Source organism: Agelaius phoeniceus, chromosome 2 (assembly GCF_051311805.1).
Source record: "Agelaius phoeniceus isolate bAgePho1 chromosome 2, bAgePho1.hap1, whole genome shotgun sequence".
NCBI classification, from domain to species: Eukaryota; Metazoa; Chordata; class Aves; order Passeriformes; family Icteridae; genus Agelaius; species Agelaius phoeniceus.
The window spans coordinates 26,679,917-26,704,908 of NC_135266.1; the positions used below are offsets into that span (position 1 = coordinate 26,679,917).

General features: G+C 42.6%; 1 protein-coding gene across 1 annotated transcript in view; it reads right to left on the reverse strand.

Moving 5' to 3' along the window:
- Nucleotides 1-8,696: 8,696 nt before the first annotated feature.
- The window catches only part of ADPRHL1 (ADP-ribosylhydrolase like 1), a 36,257-nt gene continuing 19,961 nt past the window's right edge, over nt 8,697-24,992 (reverse strand). The window contains exons 7-8 of the mRNA XM_054654339.2: nt 24,741-24,894; nt 8,697-18,850 (exon numbers count right to left, since the gene is read on the reverse strand). Coding sequence (XP_054510314.2) covers nt 14,212-18,850; nt 24,741-24,894 — 4,793 coding nt within the window. The 3' untranslated portion in view covers nt 8,697-14,211. The remainder of the gene's footprint in view (nt 18,851-24,740; nt 24,895-24,992) is intronic.

Sequence of the window (24,992 nt, forward strand, 5' to 3'; positions counted from 1 at the left end):
TGAAGTTTCTGTAATTAAATACTACTTTATAATGCATACATACAGGGGTATTTAGTTTAAGTTAGATCAGCAAATTCCCTTTCTGTGAGTTCCAAGCTTTGAAGTGCTGAACTCTGCAAAAGGTAATGTGCTCCCAAGGAGGTTGTTCTTCACCACAGCCTTCTGCATGTTTATCCCCTACACATTTTCGAACTCACAGCCTGAAAGTAAAAGGAGTTTTGTGAAAACTTAAAACTGGGCTTGACAGCAAGAGCGAGTGAAACTTCTTGGAACTGCAAGGTTATAGCAACAACCATCAGCACAGACATGCCTCAGTACTTACATGGGATCAGGATATCAGCTGAAGTATCATGTTTTTAAATTCCTTTGGAAGGGAAGAAACTGTGATTGCAACATCTAGGATCAAATTATTACTTTCTTCTGGCTTACTTTGTCAGGTTACAAATTACATCACAAGATTAATACTGAAGGAAAAATGTCATTCTCAATATGTGTTAATTTTCAGATAAGTGTTCCTAGTACTATGACAAGCTGGTACATTATCAAAATTGAAATAATTTAATTTTTCTTTTTAATATTTCAGGTATTTCTGACATTGTTCTTTCCCATATTAGAGTAATCACATTGAAGAGGGAAATGTAACATTTAAAACCAGCAGCAACATTTTGGTATTTCCATAGTTTGCTGCACAATTAGATACAAAAATATGTTCTCAGTCTGCTGTTTGATCCTTTTTTCCATTCAAAGTGTAGCTTTTTTGTCAACAAAACACCAGTTTGTTTTTTTCAACTGGGAAATTTTATTTTAGCTGTGTATGAATTAAAGAAAATTATAGAACTTGATTTGCTGTAATTATTCAGGGAGCCATAACAATCACTGAGTGTGAGAGTGCTGCACATTTATATTGCTTCTGCAACAGGTACGATTTCTGTTTTTTCATATTTCTCAAAAATGTATTTTTCAAAAATTTTCTTCTCAGAAACTCCAAATGTCAAATTTTTATAATTTCCTTTTACATGACATCTTTTCACTGACAATTCTCCATGAGCAGTTGCTAATTTTCTGAACACAGTCAAGTAAGCTTTATGATAATTATTATCTTTCCTGATCTATGCAAAGTAAATTTTTTTTGTATGGTTGCAAAATTGCAATCATTGTCTTATTAGACATTGATGGAAAATTCTTGATGAAAAAATGACTGTAGTCATAATCTACATGTAGATGCAAATCAACCACCAAAATACATAAGTAACTTAGAATTGACATTAGACCATTAGGGTTGTGGACCTGCCTTGTAGGGGCCCTGATTCTCTGCTACACTCAGTTACAGTTTAACACATGACATCTACATGTGATGAAACCATCTGGAATTCTAAAGAATGACTGTAAAAGTAATTCCAGCTGCAATTCTCTTAACTTTTCTGTCTTCTCTCAGACAAAGCTTTTTGTATTTTGATGGCAGCATAAATGCCCTGTATAAAATGTGTTGAGAATTACAGACTTTGAGAATTTAATGTTTCTTATATGTGGGCAACAGATTAGTTTGTATAAATGAAGCACTTTTCAGCAAAGAAAGCTCAGATTCAATCCCACAGAAGTCAAGGGAATGGGCTGAGTGTTCTTCACGCCTCTTACTAATTTTCAGTTCTTTGTTTCATCCTGTCCTAGCCCCTGGGGTTCAAGCAGCTGAGGAGTCGAGGATCACAGAGAGTGTATGAATCACTCAAGAAGAGATGATTCTCCTCCACTGTGAAAATCTGTCACTCAGGCCTTCACTCAAGAAAAAAAGGTGGTTTCTCTCTCCAGCTCCAGTGTCCAGCTCTGAAACCCACCCAAGTCTTAGAGCCTTCCAAGGTGCAACACAGAGGTGCTGGCCCAGAAGAAGCAGTGCTGGGAAGATCTAGTGCTCCTCCTAGCCAGAAAGATGCAGTGTCTGCTTGAAGGAACTGGCTGTCTCCTGTGAGATATATTACATGTGGCTGCTCTGTCTCTCACATGGCATTTCTTTGCTTGTGTTACAAAAAGTAGAGATGGGGGCTATACATTAAAGCAAGTAGATCATAAACATGGAGGTATAGTCACAGTTTCACTTCACATCTGAGTAATTCAGGGAAAGTAAGCATGAAGGAGCTGCAAGTAGAAAAAAAGTTCAGCCTTCCATCTGGTAGAAAAAATCTGCTGAGCAGAAAATTGTGCATAACAATGCAGAATTTCCCTCCTGCACATTACAGGATCACTTATTGCTCACAGCAAAGTTGTAAGTCTAGCATCTCTATGCAAGCTGAGAATCACATGGTCAAATACTAGAAAGATGGATGCCAAGCTGAAAACTTCCTCAGATTCACCCAGTGCTTCAGAAAAGAAAAAAATAAAAAAAAGGAAAAAAGAAAATAAAAGGATAAAACAAAAAGAAGGCACTCTTGGTAGTCCTCTTCTAGAGAGGACTCAGCTTTCAAAGTGCACACAGTATTCATGAGCATGACTGGGACTTATTCTTTGTGGAAAAACACTGTAGTTCTTTTGATTGCACTGGCTGTATTTTAGAGTACTGCTGTCTGGTTACTACAAGGGGTGGCCAGAGTTCACAGTGTAAGTTCTAGCACCAAACAAATGCAGGATTAGCAAGGTGTTATATTTCCCACAGCAATGATAGTGTGTCCCTGACAATACCTTTCATATTCTCAGGAGAGAAAGCTAATGCTGGTCCTTGCAGTTAAGTTTATGCAGTCATAATAAACAGTACTAAAAAACCTCACAGTTGCTGCCAAGGGTCCTCACAAAGGGTCATTTGTAATGAAATACAAGACAGCTCTGGTGGACTGATTTCCAGGCAGAAATAACAGGTGACACTTCCATAAGAATCAATGTCTGGCTTTAGCTTTTCAGTGTGTCTGATTTGCTGCTCCAGAACCCTTCAGTACCTTTTGTAAATACATCCTCCTGTGCACTCATTGGCAACTTGCACTCCCCTGACCCACAGAGCTACCTTCAGCTGTCTGGGTCCAGCCTGCATTTAACATTTCTTGCTAAACAATTTTGAAAACCAGTGGAGTAACATCAAATAATATTTGAGAAATTTGCAGGAGATGACTGCAAGCAGCAAAGCTGTGAATGCTGAAATATTGGCAATAAAGACATGCAAGATGCTTATCTTGTCACTTCCATTTTACCACTTACCTTTAATTAAACTGAAAAACAAAGACATCTTGGATCTCCTCCCTGAACATGCATACATACTGCAATACAGTAATTGTGTTGATGGTCTGTACTATTAAGATGGGTAAAAATGTTTAGAAGAGACAGAATCTGTTTTTGACAAATGTCAGGAGAGATGAGGCAGGACACCACAAAGAATCACTACATCAGGGTTTTTGCAGCTCTAATTTGACCATGGCTATTTTTAGAACACCTGTTGTACATACCAACAACACTAATAACTGCTAGATGAGACAACAGTATTCCTAAAGCCAGTGACATCGCATGCAGCATGTGTTTGGCAAATAGTGATAAAAAGTAATTAATTATTTTTGTTTCCATCACATTGAATTTTGCTTTTATTTTGCCTCTCTTTTCCTTTTAGTAGTCTTGAGTGTAATTTTACAGCCTTTAGTTCTTACTATTTAATGGAGTGAATGACTTTTCTACAAAATTCAGACTTTTTATGTTATGGATGGAAGCCATGACTTCCCGTTACTTTCATTTTATTGCTATTCTGTGATCCTTCTAAGATTTTGGGAAGCAAATAATCCCTACACAGAAACCTGTCTCCCCCACTACTAAATAGTGAGAGAAGCAGAGAAGAAGACACTGTAATTGCTGTCAGGAGACACATGAACACATTTGACATATAGACCCACATTTATTAGAGGGGCATCCTCAGCTGGCCCAGAATAGGGGGCTATTGCAGGGGAAATTTCTGTCTGCCTTTGCCAAGGGCATCTTTCTTATCACCATTTACTACTAGCAAGCTGTTCACTCACAGATCTACCCACAATGCTGAATGATAATGTTCATAAGTGATAAAGCAGCCTCATTAAAAAAGTTCCCAACTGACTGTGGTGGCTGGGGAATGCAAGTTGAGTGGCAAGCACGGGGAGTCAGAAAGAGCACTTTGAGCTATGCCTGCAGCAGAATAACACCCAAAGAAATCACTGTGCAGACACTATCAGTGAATGCCAGAAGGGCCTTGAAGTAAATTGTAGAGGATTTGATTGTTGGTCTCAGCAAAATACCATCCAGACCTTGTCAGCTGTGGAAAATGGAAAGAAAGAGTCGGAGCCTATGAAATGCAAGGGCTCCAATTAGGCAAAGCCTCTTGGCTGTTGGTTCATGCTCAGTGCAGGTACTCTGTACTCTGCCTGCAGTACTGAGCTCACTGCAGGTACTGCAGACACAACACAGAATTGCAGAATCTTAGTGTCACCAAAACCAAGGGAGTCAAAGAAGCTCTCCAACACCATCTTTAAGTATTAGAGAATCAGGCATTACTTTATTCTGGCCAGGGTGTGCAATGAAAATCCTTCCATCCACACATGACAACAGTATCAGAGCGTCATTTCTGGTGGCGACAACCTTTAAGATTGTTGAGTCTGAGCACTAACCCAGCACTGCCAAATTTCACCTTTTGCCCTGAAGTGGCAGAAATGGGGTGGGGAGGGAGAGGGAGGGGCTCCAAAAATGGCTTGTGTGAGGTGAAGAAGCCAGCGCTGTTCTTAGAGAAAGATTGCCAGTGTTACAGTCTTCCTTTCGGTCATGCACAACCACATAATCTAAATGACAGCAAACCCCAAGATTATTTTTGTCCACAGTGATCTGGAAAAGCAATTGAAGGATTTCCATCCTATAAAAGTACACTCTGTGCCAAACAGTAATAGGGCTTTAAGACTCCATGGTCTGGTACTCCTAAGTCCCTGTTGCAACTTCACTGTCAGCTGAGCCTGGAAGCCCTGTATGCATCAGGAAAGGCAGAGGTAATGACAAAAGGTCTTGCAGCAAGGAAAGGAGGTTTAGTTAGCCAAAATTCCTGCATTTTATCAGCCAAAAAGTGCTGTGTGTGCAAAGGGAATGCCTCCAGACTGGCACAATATGGTATGGAGGTATTGCCTTTGCTCCCCTTAGCTTTGCCCATATAACTCACAAACTGTGGTGGGGTCAAAGACAAGCTGTTAAAATCTAGGAATGAAATAGTATCTCTGGATTGCCAGAGGGAGGAGGTACCAAGTGCTGCTCTTTGCCAGCAACAGGGACTTCTGGGCATAAATCAAGGTTTCATCTATGTTACCACAGCTGTTGCTGTGCATTTCTCTTCCCTGGTACTATAGGAAGCCTCCACTCTCTTCTGTGCTCCACAGCTGCTCATTATCATGGAGGGCAGCCCTGCAGCAGCCCCAGGACAGCTCCTGTCATGGCAGCAGCCCTGCAGCACTGGGAATTGCATAAGCAGAGGGAAAGCCATGGGCAAATACATTCATGTATGTTTCCAGGTGATGCCTTGAGTTTCTTGCACAGCCCACCCATTCCCATGGGCACGTGGGGGACAGTGGTGGCAGTGGCAGAGCAAGAGGAGGCTGGTGTTTGTACAAGGTTTGGGTCGGGGCTGCCTTACAGACCACAGCTCTTGTGGTCTTGTGGCTTTAGAGATGAAGATGATGGCAGAGCTCAGCCCTGCTGCAAATATAACAGGCCTGGCTTGTTTGCTGTTCATTTGTGGTCTGATATCTGGGTGCCAGACATCCTTGTGCCATGCTGGAAATGTCAGAGGGGATGCTGTACCTGCTTTGCAGCAGTAGCACCAGCTGCCTGTCCCTTGTGCTGCCCAGGGCTCCAAGGGGCAGAGGACTCAGCCTTCCTCACCAGGTTCCTCCTGCAGCTGGGGTGGTGGCAGAGGGTAAAATCCCAGGGTATCCAAGGATGAGTGGGTACTGCCCTAGAGCACAAGGAGGGGTGGAAATACTTTTTCTGCTTCAGTATTTTAGTTATTTGAGTACCCAATTGTCACCAAATTTGAGATCTGCTGCCCAAATGCAGTATATGTGTGCATCTGTGTAGCTGATCAAAATAGCACGTTCAAAATGCTGGAGTTTTTTTAATGTCTGTGAGTGATTTCTTTTAAAAAATAACAGTGAAACTTCAGAATGGAAAGATTACTACGTTACTGAAAACTCAGTTTGTTTTCAGGGTTTTCCCAGGAATTAATGAGCAGCTGCATGTTGGAAAGAAATTCTTTCTCATGAGGCTCTTGGGAGGGCTCAGGAGTCTTTATTGAACAATAACTGGAAAATTTGACCCAGAGAAAGAGTTCTGTATGTTTCTTGGAAACACATGATTCATGTTCCAGTCTCATTTTGTAGCCCTTGAACAAGACAGAAATGTAAGGGGAAAAGTAGGAAAATGAAAAGGAAGAGAGGGAAGCCAGCAGTAGGAAATGCATGTGTCACAGGATGAGCTTGGCAGAGTTTCCATGTGAGCAGTGAGGGAAAAACAAATGTTCTTTTGTCTATTAAAACTACTCTTTGCAACACCTTATTTTTACTTTTGTGAAGCATTCATAATTTTCCTTCTGTGAATTGATGAAGGAATCCAGATGAGTATTAAATACAAACATGGATTTTGAAAAAAAAGATATGAAAAACATATTTTCCTAGAAAGATGCCGTGATTCAGTGGGGCCCATACTGAAAATTTTTGAACTCTTGAGAACTTAACTCATTGTGGCACAGAGATCAGGGACACTGCAAGACATTGCTTGTCTTAATCCTGGACCTTGCTGTGGGACCTTTGGAGTCAGTCAATATGGGTATTAATTCAAGTCTGTGTATTACTGAAGACTGTAGGGGGGCCCAGAAAATGATCACATAATCATCATGTACTGTTGCTTCAGCTCCTGGAAGAGCAGTTTTAATGATTTTGTGCTGTGGACTGTGGCTGCTGCTGAAGTGGGGAGTAAAGATCCCTATTTCCATTACAAAGAGTGATGTTAATGATCAGCTGTAGTATTGACATCACCGTCTCAGGGCAGTATCCTCATGCCTGGAACAGCTGGTCATGCACACAAAATGAAGCGTTGTGGGAGAACTGTTGCGTGGGGTGAAGAGTTAACTCTGAGCTCGCATCTTCAGGCAGAATTTGTTTTCCCGACTCCCTTAAGGATGCAGGGCTTTTCCTTGGCAGCAAAAAGACATCTCTCCGCATGGCAAACTCGCCATCTGCAGGCCAGTGAGGCAACTCGCCAGGGGCAGGGAAGAAACAGCCCCGCAAGCTCAGGGACACCTTGCTTACGGTGGCCTTACGATTTCCTGCTCTTTTGTGCCCCATTTAACAAAAGGAAATCACTCTCTGGGTGTTATCCCAAAGAAGTTTAGAGTGTTTGTCTCTGGAGCTCAATCCTATCCCAGTCGATTGCTTAAAAATGTAAAAAAAAATGAGACTTGATGTTCTTCTGCAGCAGGCTTCTTCTGCCCTTATTAACTCAGGTCTGGTCTCAGCTGCAAGGAGAGAGCACAGCTTCCCAGCCCTGGCCTTAATACCCTCCCCCAGCTACTACAAATCAGCCCTGTTTCATCCCATGAAACACAGTTGTGATTAGAACACACTGTTTCATAAGCATATTTTTGCCATGAGAACATGTTTTATTTTTTTAAAGATACTAAAACCTAGTGTTTCAGGAAGTTTGAGCTTTCTTTGTCAGGCTGGAAGAATATTATTGGAATGCATTTTTCTATTTGAAATAAATCTTAAGGAGGATATTTACCTTATTTCAGGGGTTATTTTGCACTGCTCTAGTATGTCAGTTGCATCCAATTAACCATAGAAAGTCAAAACCTAAAGAAAATGTTTCATTTTCATAATGTTTCCATTCAGCCCTCAAAAAAAAACCCCAAAAAACACAAGAGAAAACTGAAGCAACCTCAGTTTCCCTCCATTTTGAATAAAAACTATCTCTAAGTGAGATGATTTTTCATTTAAACCTGGGTTTCTAAAGAAGAAAGCATAAAGAAAGACCTGATTTTGCATTTATTTCTGCCTAGAATTGGGCACTGGTGGTATACATTGGAGAGCAGTGTCCACCTGTTTTTAAAAAAATATTTAAAGAAGACTGAACCTGATTTGGTCACCAGATTACTGACTTCTTCTGCCAGCCATGAACCACAGGTAGCCAAACCCGACCCAGCCCTGCCACAGCACTGGGTTTGTTTCAGGTGTGCATTTGAAAACTGCCCTCACCAAGCAAAGGCAAGACAGGCAATCAGGTCATGCAGCCCTGGCCAGCCACCCCCTCTGTGGGCAGCACAGGAGGAAGCTGGTCCAACCAGCCCTGTCCTCAGCCCATTGCTGCTCCTGTTTCAGTAGCCAGAGTCACCTCCCTGACACACAGTTTTCCTTTCGCCCATGGCTGAGGACCCAGCAGGGAACAAGCTGCAGAAAATGTAGTTTGCTGGGCTCTTTTCAAAGCCATGCCATTTGCATAATTAATGGTCCATATTTTCTACCTATTCCCAGCTGTCACATGAAACTTGTGTCAGCTCTCCTGGGAGTAAGGAAAACAGTTTGTATACTGATGAGACATTTACTGGTGCTATTTGTCTTCATTTCTCATGCTTCTTCCCTGATAATGACAGAATGAATACCAAGTTGTTATTTTATATGCTTTCACTATTTTAATCTTCTCAGCACACCAATAAGACTCAGTGGTACAAATAAGGAACCCTCTGAGGAGGAAAACAGTTTTATTAAGAAATCTGTATGGCATGACAATGGTACAGATTTTCTTGTCAAATTATGTGTGTAATTTAAATGAGTTAATAAAGAAGATGTCTTTTGGGGATTTCTGGTCTTCTGCAATAAGTGTCCTGGAGCTTGGAGACAGAGTTGAGATACATTTGGTGGGACCTTATTTGGGTGTTTGGATCACTGCTGCCTGCACTGTTCCCATTCCTGAGAAGAATCAAAAATCTCAGGAACTGGATTAGCAATCCAGAGCTGCCTTTTGATAGTCCATTGTATTGGTAAGAATCCCAAGGAGCACAAGGATTTCACTCTGATGGTGTAATTTGGCTTCACAGTTGTTTCTTGAGAAGGATGGGCTGGCTCTAAAGTGTCCAAAATGCTTCTTTCTGTGATTCCTTCCAGAAGTCTTGGGAAGTACAGTGATGGAAAGGACTCATCTACTATTTAGACTGCATCTCAACCAGCAACTGCAGCAAATGGTGTTGTGCAGCCTGCAGAAGGTAGTTGAAGTTCTTTGTGGTAAAGGCAGGCACTGGCTGCATTCACCTACAGGGCTGCAGGGAGCTGGCCATCCCTGCACACCTATTCTTTTGCTCACATGCTTTTCTTTCTGTGGGGAAATAGGTGCCCATGAAACTCTCCTGTATTTCTGGAATCTGGGGCACTTTATTTAGAAGGGGCTTTGGTTGCCTAACATGAAGCATCTTACGAAAGAATCTTGATTTTCAGAGAGCAAATGCTGAGCACTTTCCCCAAAAAGTGTGATAAGATGCCCCTTTTTGGACATTCAGGGTCACTATCAATTTTTTAAAAGAGAGCTCAAAGCTATTTGGTGGCTTTTTGATGATAACCAGTTCAGTGCATTATAGATTTTTATGGCTTTATTTCCCAGTGATTTTTCCCTCTGGCAGTACATTTCTGCTGCTGAATGACAAGCACCATTGGGAGCCTGCTGTAGTGCTTGTTTGCCAAATGAAAATCCCACCATCTTACACGGTTGTTCTTGCACCTACAGCTGAGGACACACTGAGGTTACCACCAAGGGCAGTAACAGGAGGTGTGTAGCAATTCCCTAAACTGTTTCAGGTCCTTCAGGTCATAAGAGATAAAATACTGACCTGCTGATTCTTTGGTTATCCAGTATACAAAAAGTCTTTTAGTTGGCAGGAAAGTAGATACCTAGCAAGCTTCCCCCCCCCCCCCCCCCCTTTTTCCTAAATTCTCATCAAGGAGTGAAAAATGTTTCAATTCTATAGAAAGATGTTTATGGAAATGAAAAGGAGAAATAAAGCTCACAGGACCTAATACATTTTGGAAACCACATTGTGAGTGCAACAGTTGAAACTGTTTTGCTGATAATGCGCATCCCTGTGCTCATTTCTCAGGTAAGAGAAACCCCCTGCCCCAAAATCTGTAAGGATCCCAGCTATTACTTGTCAGGTTTCTCTGATTAACCAGACAACCTTCTTTTGGATGGTGTCCATAGTGGCACAGGAATAAGAGAAAAAATGTATCCCTAAATTTTCCTACTATTCCTGGCACTATTTTTCATCTGCTTTCACCACCGCTTGCCTGCATCCTGCTTTACAAATGCAACCATTAGGTGGGGCATTTCTACTGTCAGCAGCCCAGATTTCATTTGCAGCATCTTGTGCCTGGGACAGATGCTGAATAGTGCAGGAATATGAGATCTCTTCTGTTATCTTTAGTGCTTTCTTCTTTTATCAGCTCCATTGACATCCAAAAATGTACAAAGGGAGAAACGTGAGTCAAATGAGGTCTTGGTCTCTATTTTTTTTTGTCATGTGTGATGTGTTAAATGCTATCCAACTGAAGAAGATGCTGATCAATTACTAAATTATACAGTTCATAGCCAAAAGTGTGCACTCACTCATTGTTTTTCAGTTCATTTGAACAATTTGGAATCAGACAGTACTTCCAGGACAACTATTTGTTCCTGGTTTCAATGTCTGGGTAAAAGCAGTGACACATTTCCTGACACTGCAGTGGACCATTTGTGTCTTATGAAACAGCACTGGCCTCTGTTCCTCCATGGGGTAAACCTTCACAGGGTTTGGGCTTCTTTTGCTGGGAATAGCTATTCTTTATGTGCCCTTTTTAAATTTGAAAAATAATTTTAAAAAAATCACTGAGGAGCTCATTGTTATACTTACATAGAGACAATGCTCACCCAGCATGGCTGAGCAGCCCTTTCTGAACTGGGGGGAGAGGGAGCTCTCCTATGGCCCTCTGAGCTCTCCTAGCACCTGAAGTCCCAGAAATGTAGGCATCACTTTCACTTCATGAAACTTTTGGAGAAAGTGATGGGCTCTTTGCAAACCCAGGATCCTGAGGCCTGGGTTTGTCCCAGTCAGCCCCAAATGCTTTAATCAAGGACTGCATTGCTGCAGGAGATGGAGGGAGAGAGAAGCACATCCACACGACAGTTGAACTTGTTCTGAGTTTGGGGACCTGGAGAGGGCCCCAAAGGCAGAAGTTTGTCCTTCAGTCAGAAATGTGGGAGGATGAGTGGGGCTGCTGGAGCTGGTGGGCATTTGTCCAGCACTGTGAAGGGGACTGTGCTATAACTCTGTACCATGTCCAAGCTTGACTATCTAAACCACCCCAAACCAATCCTTTTGGGATTTCTGTATTACTAAGCCTGGCAGGTCACCTGCCAAGAAGAAGGGCTAGGGGAGATTTGACTATGGTCTAATTAGAGAGGCCATAAGGCCGTAAAAAGTGTGAAGGACTTTCCTGGTCACCTGTGATGTTCCCCAGGGCTCAGTACTGGGTCCAGTCCTGTTTAATACCTTTATCAATGATCTGGACAAGAGGACAGAGAGGCTGGAAAGGTGCCTGGAAGAAAAGGACCTAGGGGAGAACATGAGCCCATGTGCGCCCAGGTGGTCAAGAAGGCCAATGGCATCTGGGCCTGGATCAGCAATAGTGTGACCAGCAGAACCAGGGCAGTGATTGTCCCCCTGTATTCAGCACTGGTGAGGCCACACCTCAAATCCTGTGCTCAGTTTTGGGCTTCTTGATGCAAGAAGGACATTGTGGGGCTGGAGCATGTCCAGAGAAGAGCAATGGAGCTGGTGAAGGGTCTGGAGCACAAGTCTGAGGAGGACCTGCTGTGGGTGTTTAGCCTGGAGAAAAGAAGACTGAGGAGGGACCTCATCACTCTCTACAACTACTTGAAGGTAGTGAGGTTTGTGTTGGTCTCTTCTCCCAGGTAACAAGAAATAGACAAGTCCAGCGAGTCTTGGACTTCAATAGTCCAAGACTTGAGACCACGCAAAACTTAAGTGGTCCCAAGTTGTGCTGAGGGAGGTTTAGATTGGATATTAGGAAGACCTTCTTTATCAAAGTGAGTGTCAGGCATTGGCACAGGCTGCCCAGGGAAGTGGTGGAGCCATAGATCCCTGGAAGTGTTCAAAAAATATGTGGATGTGATGCTTAGGGACATGGTTTAGTGGTGGACTTGGTGGCGCTGGGCAATGGGTGGACACAACAGTCTTAGAAATCTTTCCCAACCACAACAAATCTATGATTCTGTGATTTTGCTGGACAGGCAGAAGAAGCCAGACAATAGAGAATTTATTCTTCAAGTCTGGTGCAAATGCTCCATGCTTTAAAGACTTTTCTCAAATGTGAAATGAAATAATGGACAGTAAAAAGTAAATTGTGCTTTTGGTTTAGCACAAAAGAATAAAGTGGCCTTTATGGTTGCCAGCTTATAAAAGTTTGTTTGGGCGAAGTAAACCCTGTGTGTAAGGGCAGTGTTGTATTTCCAATAAAATCTATTTTAGTTTTTGAGGACTGGTGTGATGCATAAATAAAATTTTCATTTTGTGACCCTCTCCATGCCAGAAAGCCTAATTCTTGGCAGGTTGGGAAGGAAAAAGAAGTCAAAGTTTAAGCCTCTTCAGTGGTCAGGAGACACAATGTTCGCATTCCCACTTCCTCCCAGCAATGTCCCCAACTGGGCCAGCCCAGTTGTCATGTATGTGACTCAAGTATATTGTGCTGGCAAATGGGTTTGATGTCAGCTTGCTGCCAGCCTGTTCTTGCCCTCAATCTCTTGAGGGCAGTGGGTGGGGGCATTCTGCCAACCTGTGCTTAAGGAGCAGCCAGCCCTCAGCTGCAGAGTGTGGTCATGGAGAGCATCATAAAAATGGAGGGGAATTCACTGCCACAGGGAAGCAGGGCCCTGTTTGTATGAACCCTCTGTCCTGCTGAAGTTCAGTCCTTAGGATATGCCTTTGGGCTCCTCCACAGTAAGCTTTAATACAAATGTGCAGTTACAATGCTAAGCTAAACTCCTGTATGGGAGAGCTGGCACTGTGAGAGGTTCTGTCTGTCACAGCGTTACTGAGACACCCCAGGCAGCCACCCTGCCCTCACTTCTCCAAAACACCATTCATCACACACAAACCTTTTGCAGAAGATGCTATTATTGTAAACACAAAATTTTACCCCGTTTTTAGAATTCAGTGACACTGGCTGCTTTTTACTGCTCTGTTTCACATTGCATTGTAAAATAAAAACTTCCTAAGACGTTAATGTGAGCTGAGCACCTGCCTCATGTCTGTGTGCCCCAGCATTTAGAGTGGGACAGATGTCCCAGGAAAAGCTGAATTGCGATGTCAGAGTGTTGAGCCCTGCTGGCTTACCTTGTCTTCATGGCCTTTCAGCATTGAGCTTTTTTGAGCTCTTACACTTGTTGCATATTCATTTGCAGTAATTAAGAACCCCTTGAAATGGTGTACCTTTACAACAATAATGCATACAGTGTGTATGGCCAAAGTGCAAATAGCTTCAGAGGAGGTTAAATCACAATTTTTCCAATATTAATATTAATGAGGCTGACCATTTGCATTTGCAGTAAATCCTCTTGTAGCATCAATGTCCTTTGAGGATTTTTCTGCAGATAAATGAAGCGTTTCCCTCCTTCCCTCACTACATCTGCTAACAGTGTCACTCAGTGCAGCAATAGATCAACAGTTCCTGCTAATCTGTGAAAAGGCAGAGCTTAGAACAAGTGCTTTTTGACATAATTAAAGCTACACTGCCTACCACTATTCCTGGAAGAAGTACTAGCAGAGTTTCATTAGAACAAGTAAATACAAATAGAGTTCAGTCTGAACAGTTGTCTTTGTTACAAACAAAGCCCATTAGTTAGCAAGGAGAATTTGAAGCAGGGCTGAATTCACGCTGATCTCAAAGCCCTTCTCATATTTAATTTATAAACTGATGATTAATTCAGTGATTAGCTAATTCACTTGCAGTGATTAATTTAATTCATGTCTTCAGGCTAATGTTTAAGAAAGAAAAAAACCCTAGCTCTGATAGATGCACATCAATGTCCTTGTGATTAAAAAATGATAATATAATGCCCTGGAGAAAAAAGGAGAAAAGAAAGATCAAGTGAATCGGTAGCATGATCTGTTGTAAGTTCTTGCCTAAGCTGCAGCCGTAATTTTTAGCTGTGATGTTTAAATGTGTCAGTTACTCTAATGATCAATGGTTTGAAAGCTGAAGCTAAGGATCCTTCACTGTAGCTTTCCACTGTGTATTTTGAGAATGGCGTTGCTTTAGAGCAGTCCTCCAGTTCTGCCTTTTTCTCACTGGTTTTGCCAGCTGCCTGCCCACTCCCCTCCCTTTCAGCAGCACCTTTCTCATGCCTCACCAAAGTCTTTGACGAGAGCGCTTTGTACTTCTTAAATCCAGGCTGCCTTTCTCTGTTTCCAGCAGGATTTAGCTCATCTTTTGACGCAACATGTGATGATGAGAATGATTTGGGGGATTTCTCTGTATTAGACAAACTGGTCTCTTTTGGGACAGCACTGCTTTTACAGTTTAGGCCATTGCTTGGTGGTGGAGCTTGATAGCTTCTGAAATCACGCACAGGGCCCTCCTCTCCTGAGCCATCATTGCTGTGCCTCTCTGACTGAGCTGAAGAGCCTAGCTGGTATTTCTCTCTTCTCTCACGTTCACTCTTCTTTTCTGGACTACCAGTTTTATACGTTGGTTTTTCATCATGCGCTGGTGGCAAATGCTTCTTTTTGACTGTGGCATTATTTCCTTGAGACTTCACAGGCAAATTTGAGTGTGGGGACTGGCACATCCCAGGAGCTGGATCTTTGCTTTTATCTTTCACAGCATTTGCATCAGGCTTTGTAAAACTTTCGGATACACTTTCTGGTTTTTCTCTTTCTGGAATATTTTTCTCAGGCTTCGATAATTTACTTGAAGGAGGTAATGGATGGTTACCAGAAGCTTGGTATTTATCTTTCTCTTTTACAGCCTTTTCTTTAGGTGACCTGCTGTCCTCTCCTGCTGGTGTCTTTTGCTTCCTCTCTCTTGAAGCACTTTTTTCCTGAGGCTTCAGCACTTTGTTTGAAGAAGGCAGTGTCTCAGAATTTAGATCTTCATCCTTTTCTTTTACAGAATTAGTACCAGGCTTCCTAAAATCTGAAGAGTCTGATGTTTTTTGCTTTTGTTCTGCAGTATTTTTTTCTTGAGGCTTAACCAATATTTTTGGTGGTACTGATAGACACTTCCTGGACCTTGGAAGTTCATCTTTCTCTTTTGCAATATTTGTATCAGGTGTCAGAAAATCTTCAGATCTCATTTGCTCTTTGTCTCCTGGATTATTTTCTTCATGCATTTCTGATTTTCTTGGTGGAGGTAGCTGGTGCTTCCCAGAAAACTGCTGCTCAATATCTTTTACTACCTCTGTTTCAGGTGATCCAGTGTCTTCTGCTGCTGGTGTCTCTTGCTTCCTCTCTCCTGAAGAGTTTCTATCTTGACAATCTGGCACTTTGTTTGAAGAAGGTGACCGGAACTTCTCAGAGATATGTTTAGTCTCTTTTTTGTCTGGCTTAGTTTCAGGCTTTACAAGGCCACCTGGTGGCATCTGTTTCTGTGTCTCTAGAGAGGTATTGTCCTCATCAGCCATCTTATTGTCCTGACTTGTATGTCTTGGTGGCATTGAATAATTGTTGAAGTCTGACTTGACATTTTGTAGCCCTTCACTGTCATTTGTAAGTTTCATTGGCTCATCTGATGGGTCCAGATGTTTTTTCCTATTATTGTAATAGATGCTTTCATCTCCTGTCACATCCTCTTTGTGTTTCATAAAATCTCTTGGCGATGCTAGATTCTCCAAACTCTTTCCAGTATTTTTCACTCCTTGAATGTTGGTATCATGCTCTGATGAAGGTAACTGGGATGTTTGAAGACTATGAGCATCATTTTCATTTGAAGAGTTATTATCATGGTCCACAGTATCATTTGGTGTGAATACTTGTTCCTGCTCACATTTATGCAAGACATTTCTCTCTTCTTTCTCCTCTGTCTCCTCGCTATCAATTTCATGCTTCATGTCATCATCTGAGGAGAAGAGCTTATCCCTTGTGTGTGCAGGTATTTTATTTCTACTTTTTGCATTCTTCTTTTGGTCTGAGACCAATTCAATTGATGAAGGAATTGGGTTCTCTTCTAGCATACCACATTCTTGCTTTTTAGTATCATCTAATAATGGTGTTTGGCTCTTCTCCAAGGGTAATAGGGGATTTCCTGCTAGTGTGGTTTTATTTTCATGTTTTCCTGGCTTTGTGGTTGAATGTGAAAGACAGTTCTCAAATCTCTCACATGTATTTGTCTCTTTGTCTGTAGAGTTTTCATTTTCTGTTGCATCATCTGGGAAGAGTGCTTGGTTCTTAAAATCCCACATGGTTTTCTTCTCCTGCATTGTGTCATTCCCACCACTTGTCAACTCATCTGAAGGGGGGTCTGGATGCTTCTCACAGCCATGGCTGTCATGCTCATGTTCCACAGCACCAGCTCCCTGTCCCACCCGATGAAGAGGTGGAAGTGCAGGAGGATTTCTAAGAGTGTGATGGATACTTTGTCCTGCAATCCCACTCATTGGTATTGGTGAAGGGGTTGACAAGGGTGACTGGCATGCCTCAGAGTCAGGCCAGGGCATCTCATCTGCTGTGCCCTCTTCATGCTGAATGACAGATTCAGATGGCTTGTGGCAGGTCTCCAGGTCAGTTAAGGAACTCCTTTGCAGGGCTTGATTTTTTGCATAATTCATTCCTTCATTTGATGAAGATAATTTGTCCTTCCCAAAATCTTCTTCTGAAATAAAGGAACTGTGCTTCACAAGGTCGCCTGGCAAAGGGCTTTGTGTCTTTTCCAAAGGAGAAGAGGTGTCCTCTTCTGCTGCAGCACCAGGCTTTGGCTCCAGGCTCTCGTTTGAGGAGAGTGTATGTTTGTTCTGATTTGTGTCTGGAACTTGCATGTCCCCACTGGAAACATTAAAGTTATTTTGCGAGCTAAAATTCATTTGAGGAGGCTGAGGCTGCATAGTTTTTAATTCATTTTGCATTTGGCTGTTGGGTGTCTTATTTTCATCCTCCTCTATATTTGGGACATCACTATCATTTTTGCTGGAAGTAGAAGACATTTTGTCTTCACTATGAAATGTTGCTTCTTTTTTGGCTTCCTTAAAACATTTGCCTCTTAAATCCAGTGCCCCTATTGGTGGCTTTGTGCCAGAAGCTGGTATTAGGACCGTTAGCTGTTGATCATTCATTGAGGGCTCAACTTCACAAGATGCTGAAAATTTTGGAGAGTAAAATGGCAGCATGTTTTCCAGTGCTTTCTGCTCTGGAACACATTTTTGGCCTGCAAAGAAAGGATCTTTTTCTGGCTCTGTGAGCTCTGTGTCATCTTCATCTGAACCATATACACACAGAGATATTTCAGGAATCTCTCCTAGTGTAGTATCCTGAGGACTTTGTTCATGGGATCCTTCAGCTGTGCCAGAGTCAGGTGAGTCAGAAGGTGGGCTCTCTTCCTTCACATTTTGCAGAGCATTGGTAATTCCCAATAGTGAAGATGTGTCAGGCCCAGCTGGAATGTTAGTCCTGTCACCATCTAGACCACATTCAGGTAAGGGGGGGATGCAGTCTGCAAGAGCTTTGTCTTCATGAGTAGCTGAAGAGTTATTTAGAACAGGATGAAAGTTAGGTCCCTGTTTCGTGGAATCCATTTTACCCTCAGCAGAGTCCTTTGCATCTGACACGGCCTCTGGTGCCACCAGTAACTCTTCTTCGTCCTCCCTGACCTGTGCTGCATTTCCCAGGGTTTTGTTCTCTCTGTGGTCTCTGTTGGATCCCTCCTTTTCCCTCAGCAGTGTGCCATGACCAAAAGGCTGCTTTGTGGCATTATTTTTTGACCAGCTCCAAGGATGGTTAATTTTGGTAGCCATGCTGAATCTGGGCACTGGAACCATGGAGCACACTAAATTTTGGGACTCTGGACTCTTTATACCTGTGGCTGTCATTGCTGCCATGCGCAGCACTCTGACCTCAGGTTTATGAATAGCTTTTCTGCTGGGGAAGTTTTTAGTCTTTCTCGCACCTTTGTGCAAGAGCGATGCTTTCACCTCTGCAGCTGAGCAGAGAGTGCTTTGTTCAAACTTCTCCTTCAGTTTGGACAAGACTGAATTCTTGTTGACTATTTTTGGCAAACTACTGTTTTCTCCCTTCTTTTTCCAGCTGGGAGATTCCCCCTTGGCTTCTTTTTCTTCAGCAGCTAAAAATTTCTTCAGGATGTTCTTCACTGTGTTTTTCCCAGTCACACTAGTCCACCTTGCCCTATCGCTGGGTGCTGTGTCTGCATCCTCGTCCACTGCTTTTCCATCTCCCTTCCTGTCTCTGCTTCTGTCCAGCTTGTTACCAGCCCTGCTCACCCACATCTTCTCTTTAATGACCAGTTTGCCGACTTCTCTTCTCTTCTTGGTGTACGGCTCGCGATTGGTGTTTAGAAACCTGGACCGCAAGAGCTGAAATCTGGTTGGATACTGAACCCTGACTGGATCTGGACATGGCTGGTTAGAGCTCACCTGGTTTTCTTTACCTTCTGCCCATTTTGTCCTCTTGTTGCTGATCTGCGAATCACCAGCTGCGAGCTCGGTGACATATTGCAGCAGGCTGCTGAGAACAGCAAAGGCTCCTTGCTCTGTTGCCATCCTATTGAGCTTCTTCTTCAGCACCAGAGGGTCTATAAGCATCTTATCATCTCCACAGAAGTGTGCGCTTTTGGTGCTGTGCAAGAGAAAACATAAAATGTTTTTTCAAGTTGTCAGCATTGTCACTACCTTCTTACTTTGCTTTAATGGCATGCTGCTACGCATGAAATGGAAAAAAACCCATTTAAATGTAGAACTTCTCAAGAGAGTTGATGTTAGTGGCCTGTTAAAAAGCATGCAAAGTGCTCAACAAGCTTCATGAGTCATGGTGTAGCAGGAATGTCAGGACTTCACATCGTCCCACACAGCACTGTCAGCTCTTCCTTCTGTGTTTTGTGGGCAGTGGAAGCACTTAGGGAAGCAAGCAATGCTAGTTGGGGTCACTGCATCTCCTCTGTGCCACTAGTCCCTCATTTAGAATTACCATCTCCTAAAGTGAGGGCAACACTGAAGGTATGTTCCTTTCCTGCTAGGTAAAGTGTAGGTAAATATAAATATTATGAGATTGCAGCTAGCACGAAACCATGGTTCTGTCTCTGGTTTATAACCATTAAAACAAAATATCAAGGCTGAGGGGCCCAAATGTGCCACTGATGGTTTTTACTACTGGTATAGGTTAGAAGTCAGTAGATACCTCTCCAGAATTTAAAAAAAACATAACAGGGTTGCTGTTATTTGCTTTTTGATAGCATTCAAATCCCACATCAGGACTATGCTCTTAAATCTGCTTTGTGAAGGCTATCACCACAACAACAACCCTGGCAATGTCCCTTCACTACAACCTCTTTTAATCTGGAGGAAGAGGGATGGTATGTTGGACCTTTGCTTGTTTGAAGAATCAGGCCCTTGGACAGCTGGGGATTTAGGCAATGCTTTAATTGGTGTGGATCAGTTACTAAATAAAATACTGAACTCAGGACAAAAGCTGGAGCTTGAAGTCAACAACAATAGATAGGTCTAGGAGGGAAAAATCAAAAGGTGTCAGCTTTCTGACACCATGAAAATCTGGAAGGTTACTTCACCGTGCAGTGAAATAGCTTCATGCACAGAATGCAGCCTGCATATCCCCAGGGGATTAATTTTTATGACCAGAAGTGCAATAAAAAAATTCTTTAAATTAAGTCCACACATAGAAAATGAAGAAAGGCTGCAAAGAGGGTCATCCTTTAGGGAGTGTCAAGATCGGAAAGTTTTGGAAGGCCCAGCTGTGCCCCAGCAACTGGCACACCATGGTGTCTGAAGGAAACTGGACCTAGCCCCCCACTACAATATTATGGAGGCTGTTTGCAAAGTGAAGGGCTGGTCCTTGTCCAGTTGGGTTGTGATATTTGGATTCCACTTGGCTGCATTTCAAGTGCACATATTGAAAATTACATCCCTCAGCTGCATTTGCCATCTTGAATGGGAGAAGGTCTATTTATAATGACTTTGTAGGTATTTTTAAAGGCCAATAAAAGAAAAAAGCCTGACAACTGGCCCATGTCTAATGTGACAAACAATATCTCGTAGGTTTTGATAGGGAATAAGCACATTTCAGCATAGCACAGGTGGTATCATCCACCCTTTCCCTTACCAAATTTACCACAGCGAAAGAGACAAAACTTCTATGTTACACCAAGAAGCCCATTCATCCCAACCATGGGAATTTTCAAAATAAAGAAAGAACCAAAATTCAGAGTATAAATGGCTAAAAATATCCAGGTTCATTCCCTCTCCTTGCAAGTCTGCTGATATTTTAATTGCAAGCTTACCATCCCTCTCCTCCCTAACGAGTGTCTGGTGTATTCAGAAAAACATGTGGGGCCATCGACCAATGTGCTTCAGGGTCATCTCTGATCTCTCAAAACAGCAGTGGAACCAGATGCCCTGCTTACCCCTCCCTTCTGGACTGCTTTGGTTGCTATAAATGGCCACAGCAAAATACAGACTAGTCTTGCTTTCAGCATAGCCAAACTACTATTGATTGTGAAGGAAAGGAGATCAGACCCTCTCTGCTAGGAATATTCACAGTAATTAATCACATATGAGCTATGAAATTCAAACAACTTCGTTAAAATATACTATGAGTGAGCTCTATTCAGGGATTTTCTTTTCCATGTTAGAGTGTTATTATAGGATGCCATCTGAAATGTAGCATTTGTGGGAATACTGCATTGCCTTAAGTACCAAGACCTGTTGCATGGGTTGAGTGTTTGATCCATATTCACCAGCCAGCAGCAGAAAATGAGCAAACAGCTATGGCACCTATTTAGGGCATCTGCAGTTCTTCCAAGAAGACGTCACCTGCAAATGACCATCGTGACCATGTAAATCTGAAATGCATTCTGTGCCAGGGCAGTGGTACAATGACACTGAATTCTGAGACCACCACACAAAACGGAGGTAGTGGTGAGTCTGCTTTAACCTAGATTTTGGGAAACACCATGGTTTCCCCTCAAGGAAGGAGGCCTAAGTAAGAGACTTCTCATGTTTGGGAGCATGACCACCATTCTCAAAAGGCTAAGCCATCATCCCTAATATTTCCTTACTGTCTTTTCCCAAGCTGCATCCTGCTGCTCTTAAACTATGTCATCTATCAATGAAATATAGTCACCTCTATATCAACTACAGTCAATTCTAATCCCATCAGGAGTACCCAGACAGGTAGTCCCCATGCGTGGGGGAACCCCATGCCAGCAGAATTCACTTCCCAGCACTGTGAGCTATGCCATATGACAAGGCAGGTACTTGGGCTCCTCCCTGATCCTGCAAAATGGATGATGTGCTTTATCTCCCTCACCCCTCTCTTCCCCTGGAGACACTGGTTTCCACTCTTTTTAATGACTTTTAATGACTCTTTTTAATGTGCCTCAGTGTGCTGCTGGTTATGGAAGCTGGTTTATGCTGCTGATGGTTTTCAGTGTCTGGAGGAAAGACTGCTTGGACCTGTAGAGAAGGCAAGGCCACCTTCAAAAGTTTCCTGTCCTCTTGGCCTACAAATAATTAAGATGCATAAGACAGGCTGCTTAGTTACTTATTTATAGGTTCTTTGGGGACACTTATCACAGGCAGCATCAGAGTGGTAACAGCCTAATATGCTAATGGGCAGCAGTGCAACCCTATCCCGCTGGCCAGCCTGTCCCAGAGAAGCCTCTGCAGTGGATACTCCTGTGTCACAGGCAGAGGAGAGCTGAGGTGCCAAGGCCAAGGGACAGGAGCTGGCACTCTCTCCCAGACCTGCCCACTGCCTCCTGCACCAGTGCCCTCCAGCCTTTCTATTCAGTTAGGAGTCCACAGGCTACTGAGTAGCAGGGTGTGGTGGCATCCCATGGCATTTGCTAAGAGCATGCAGTTGTAGGATTTTCTGGTTTAGTGTCTCTGGCATGGAAAAGAGAGGGCCCTGTCTCCTGATCCTGAATTTCATGTTAAATATCTGACTACCCTTTTAGACACTCTGGCAGCCCAAAGAACTGGCTGTTGCAGGGACAGTGGCATGGGCAGAAGGAAACAGCACTATGGAGGCTTCATCAAAAAACAAGAAACAAATTGAAAAACACTGTCCTGCAAAAGCTGTCAGAGATCAATGAGATTGATCTGTCTTTCTGTTGGTAGGCTCTGGGGAAATGGCCATGAGCTGGAGTGTGCAAAGGGCTGCATCTCATGGCCTCCCTCATCCCTGGGCATCCCTACCTGTCTCTGTGCAGTGTTTGGTCCAACGACCTGCCCCTAGATAAGGAAGACAACCAGGAGCAGCTCTGTCCACTCAAAACAATGCACAGACCTCTGTCCACTCAAAACAATGCACAGAGTGTGTTCAGTGAAATGATGGCCAAGGCACTGTTCACCCCAACAGCTGCAGAAATGGTGCTTTAGAGGGTCAGTCCTTTTTTTTTCAAAGAGATTCTCTTACTGATCTCTGAAAAACAACTTGGTCCTGCTCAGGTTGGATAGAAGGTAAAGTGGAAAAATTATAAATCCCCTTAAAATTTGTCAGTTATTATTTTTTTCCTAAAGGAAGAAGAAAAGCCAAAGTACTAGAAAAAGTCCTACCTTATGCAGAATATGTTCTTCTCTCTTCTCTATTGCTGAATTTATTACAGGAGTGCTAGAAGGATCCTAAACTAGAAGCAATTTTTTCAGAAAGTCTTGGTATTCTCTGGCACCAAAAGCTACTGACACAATTGCTGCCTTTGGTTTAACACATCTCCAAAGCAAACAAGGAAGCACCTTGCGAAGCTGCAGAGAGAAAACATGCTACAACAACAGAGCCAGAGGTAAGGCGCGGTATGGAAACCTTCCCATATGGACATCGTCATGCAGGCTGCTATTCCCACTGACAGGCATCACCTGCTCCTGGGGCTGCCACACAACATCCCAGTGATGATTCCAGCAAGGGCTTACATGGAAAAAGGCGTAGGAAAGTACTCGTGTATTTTTAGCTATCTTTTTAAAACACAGTTCAGCAGCTGGAGAAAGACAGGAGAAACCAACACCACGTAGGCAATCACACATGGTGGAAATTAGAAAGTATTACGTAGACCTCACTTTCTGAACTTCTAAAGTAAAACAAGAGGTTAAATGTGGGAACAAATTTTGAGCTCACTTCTGCGTTATTTCATTGAGGATTCCATATTTGTGCCTGTGCTGCTCTTTGGGGGCGTTAGGATCTCCTTCATCAAAACTATTATTTGCTTTGTTTATGGTAGGCAACTTCTAACTCAATTGTAGTTTCCTGGTTTTCTTGAAAAATGAGAAAATAAAAGAAAAAGGAAAAATGAAAAGAAGGGGGAAAAAGGGAAAGGCAAAGGGAAAGGAGAAGAAAAAAGGATGGAAAAAGGACAAGAAAAAGAAATTTAAAAATAAAAAAGAAAAAAAACTTAGAAAAAAGAAAAAAGAAGAAAAAAAGAAATGTTGAAAAATAACTTCGAGAGGAAAGGTGAGATGAAGCCAGGCAAGGAAAGGAAAAAAAGACCAAAAGAAAAATGAAGGGGGAAATGAAGGGGGGAAAAATGAAGGGGGGGAAAATGAAGGGGGAAAAAAAGAAAAAGGTAAAGCAGTTGTAACTTTTCTTCTTGGGGTTTTCATGGTGCTCAGACTTGTGAAATGTATCACAGCCTAACTGTTGACCTATTACAACTGCTTGAAGACCTCAGCCAAAAATTCTGATACTGATACAGCAACATATAATCTGTTCAATCTAAAAATAAAGACTGATACTTAGAAAATAGTGCAAGATTAATTTATTTACAAATATTTCAGCCAGTTATATTTTAGAGAAACTTTTGTTCTGGAGACTGAAGAAGAATAAAAACATAATTCAGAAATTTTAGACATATTGATCAGAAATTCTAGACACACTGATGCTTTGCTTGTTCCTTGGAGGTATTTTTAGTGTTGGCTTTTCCTTTTCTGGAAGCTTCTAATGTAACAATACCTTACACCACAGTGCTGATACAGGGATCAGTGATTCATTAGAAGCTAATCCATGAGACATTAGGTTTACAAGTGTCACAGACACATTAGATTTGAGAACAAGGAGGGACACAGTGGTGAAAGGATTGTCAAATATACAGAGAATATCCCCGTGAGTGGGTACTACCATTAGTTTTGCAAGAAAGCATTAGTTCTGAAAATTAATTTCATATGTGTAATTACTGGAAACAGCTGTTTAAGAAGTGGTATTATAGCAAGTTAGACTGAAATCAGTCAAAAGATGTTTTATTTTTTTTTTGCCATTTGAGGTTTAAGCAGCACTCCTTATATTTAAAAATCCCTGCATCTGTAAAAAACCCACAAATATCACGTATATCTAATCAATCTAATGATTCTAATCAGTCTAATAACTCAGCTATCTTCACTTGCACGCAATGTACATAGAGCTCTTCAGACTAACTCAGGGCTACCTCCTTCACTATGAATGCCAGTCAGATATCTACAGGGTTTGATATAATCTTTAGAGAAAGAGAAAATGGCAGAAACTGCTTTACTTTTCCTCCATGGATAGCCGGTAAAGGTTCTCGCCCAAGAACTCGAGCCTCTCCCTTTGTTCCAGGTCCTGGTACAAGCCCTTGGGCACCTTGCTCAGGCCGTAGACCAGGCCGAACAGGCAGCCCGCGATGGAGCCCGTGGCCGCGCTCTCCCCTGCAGGGTCAAACACAATTGCAATGCTCTCTTAGTGTCACCTTCACACACAGCCAAACGCTGCCCTGCCTGGAGGAGGGAGCATTCCACACTGATGG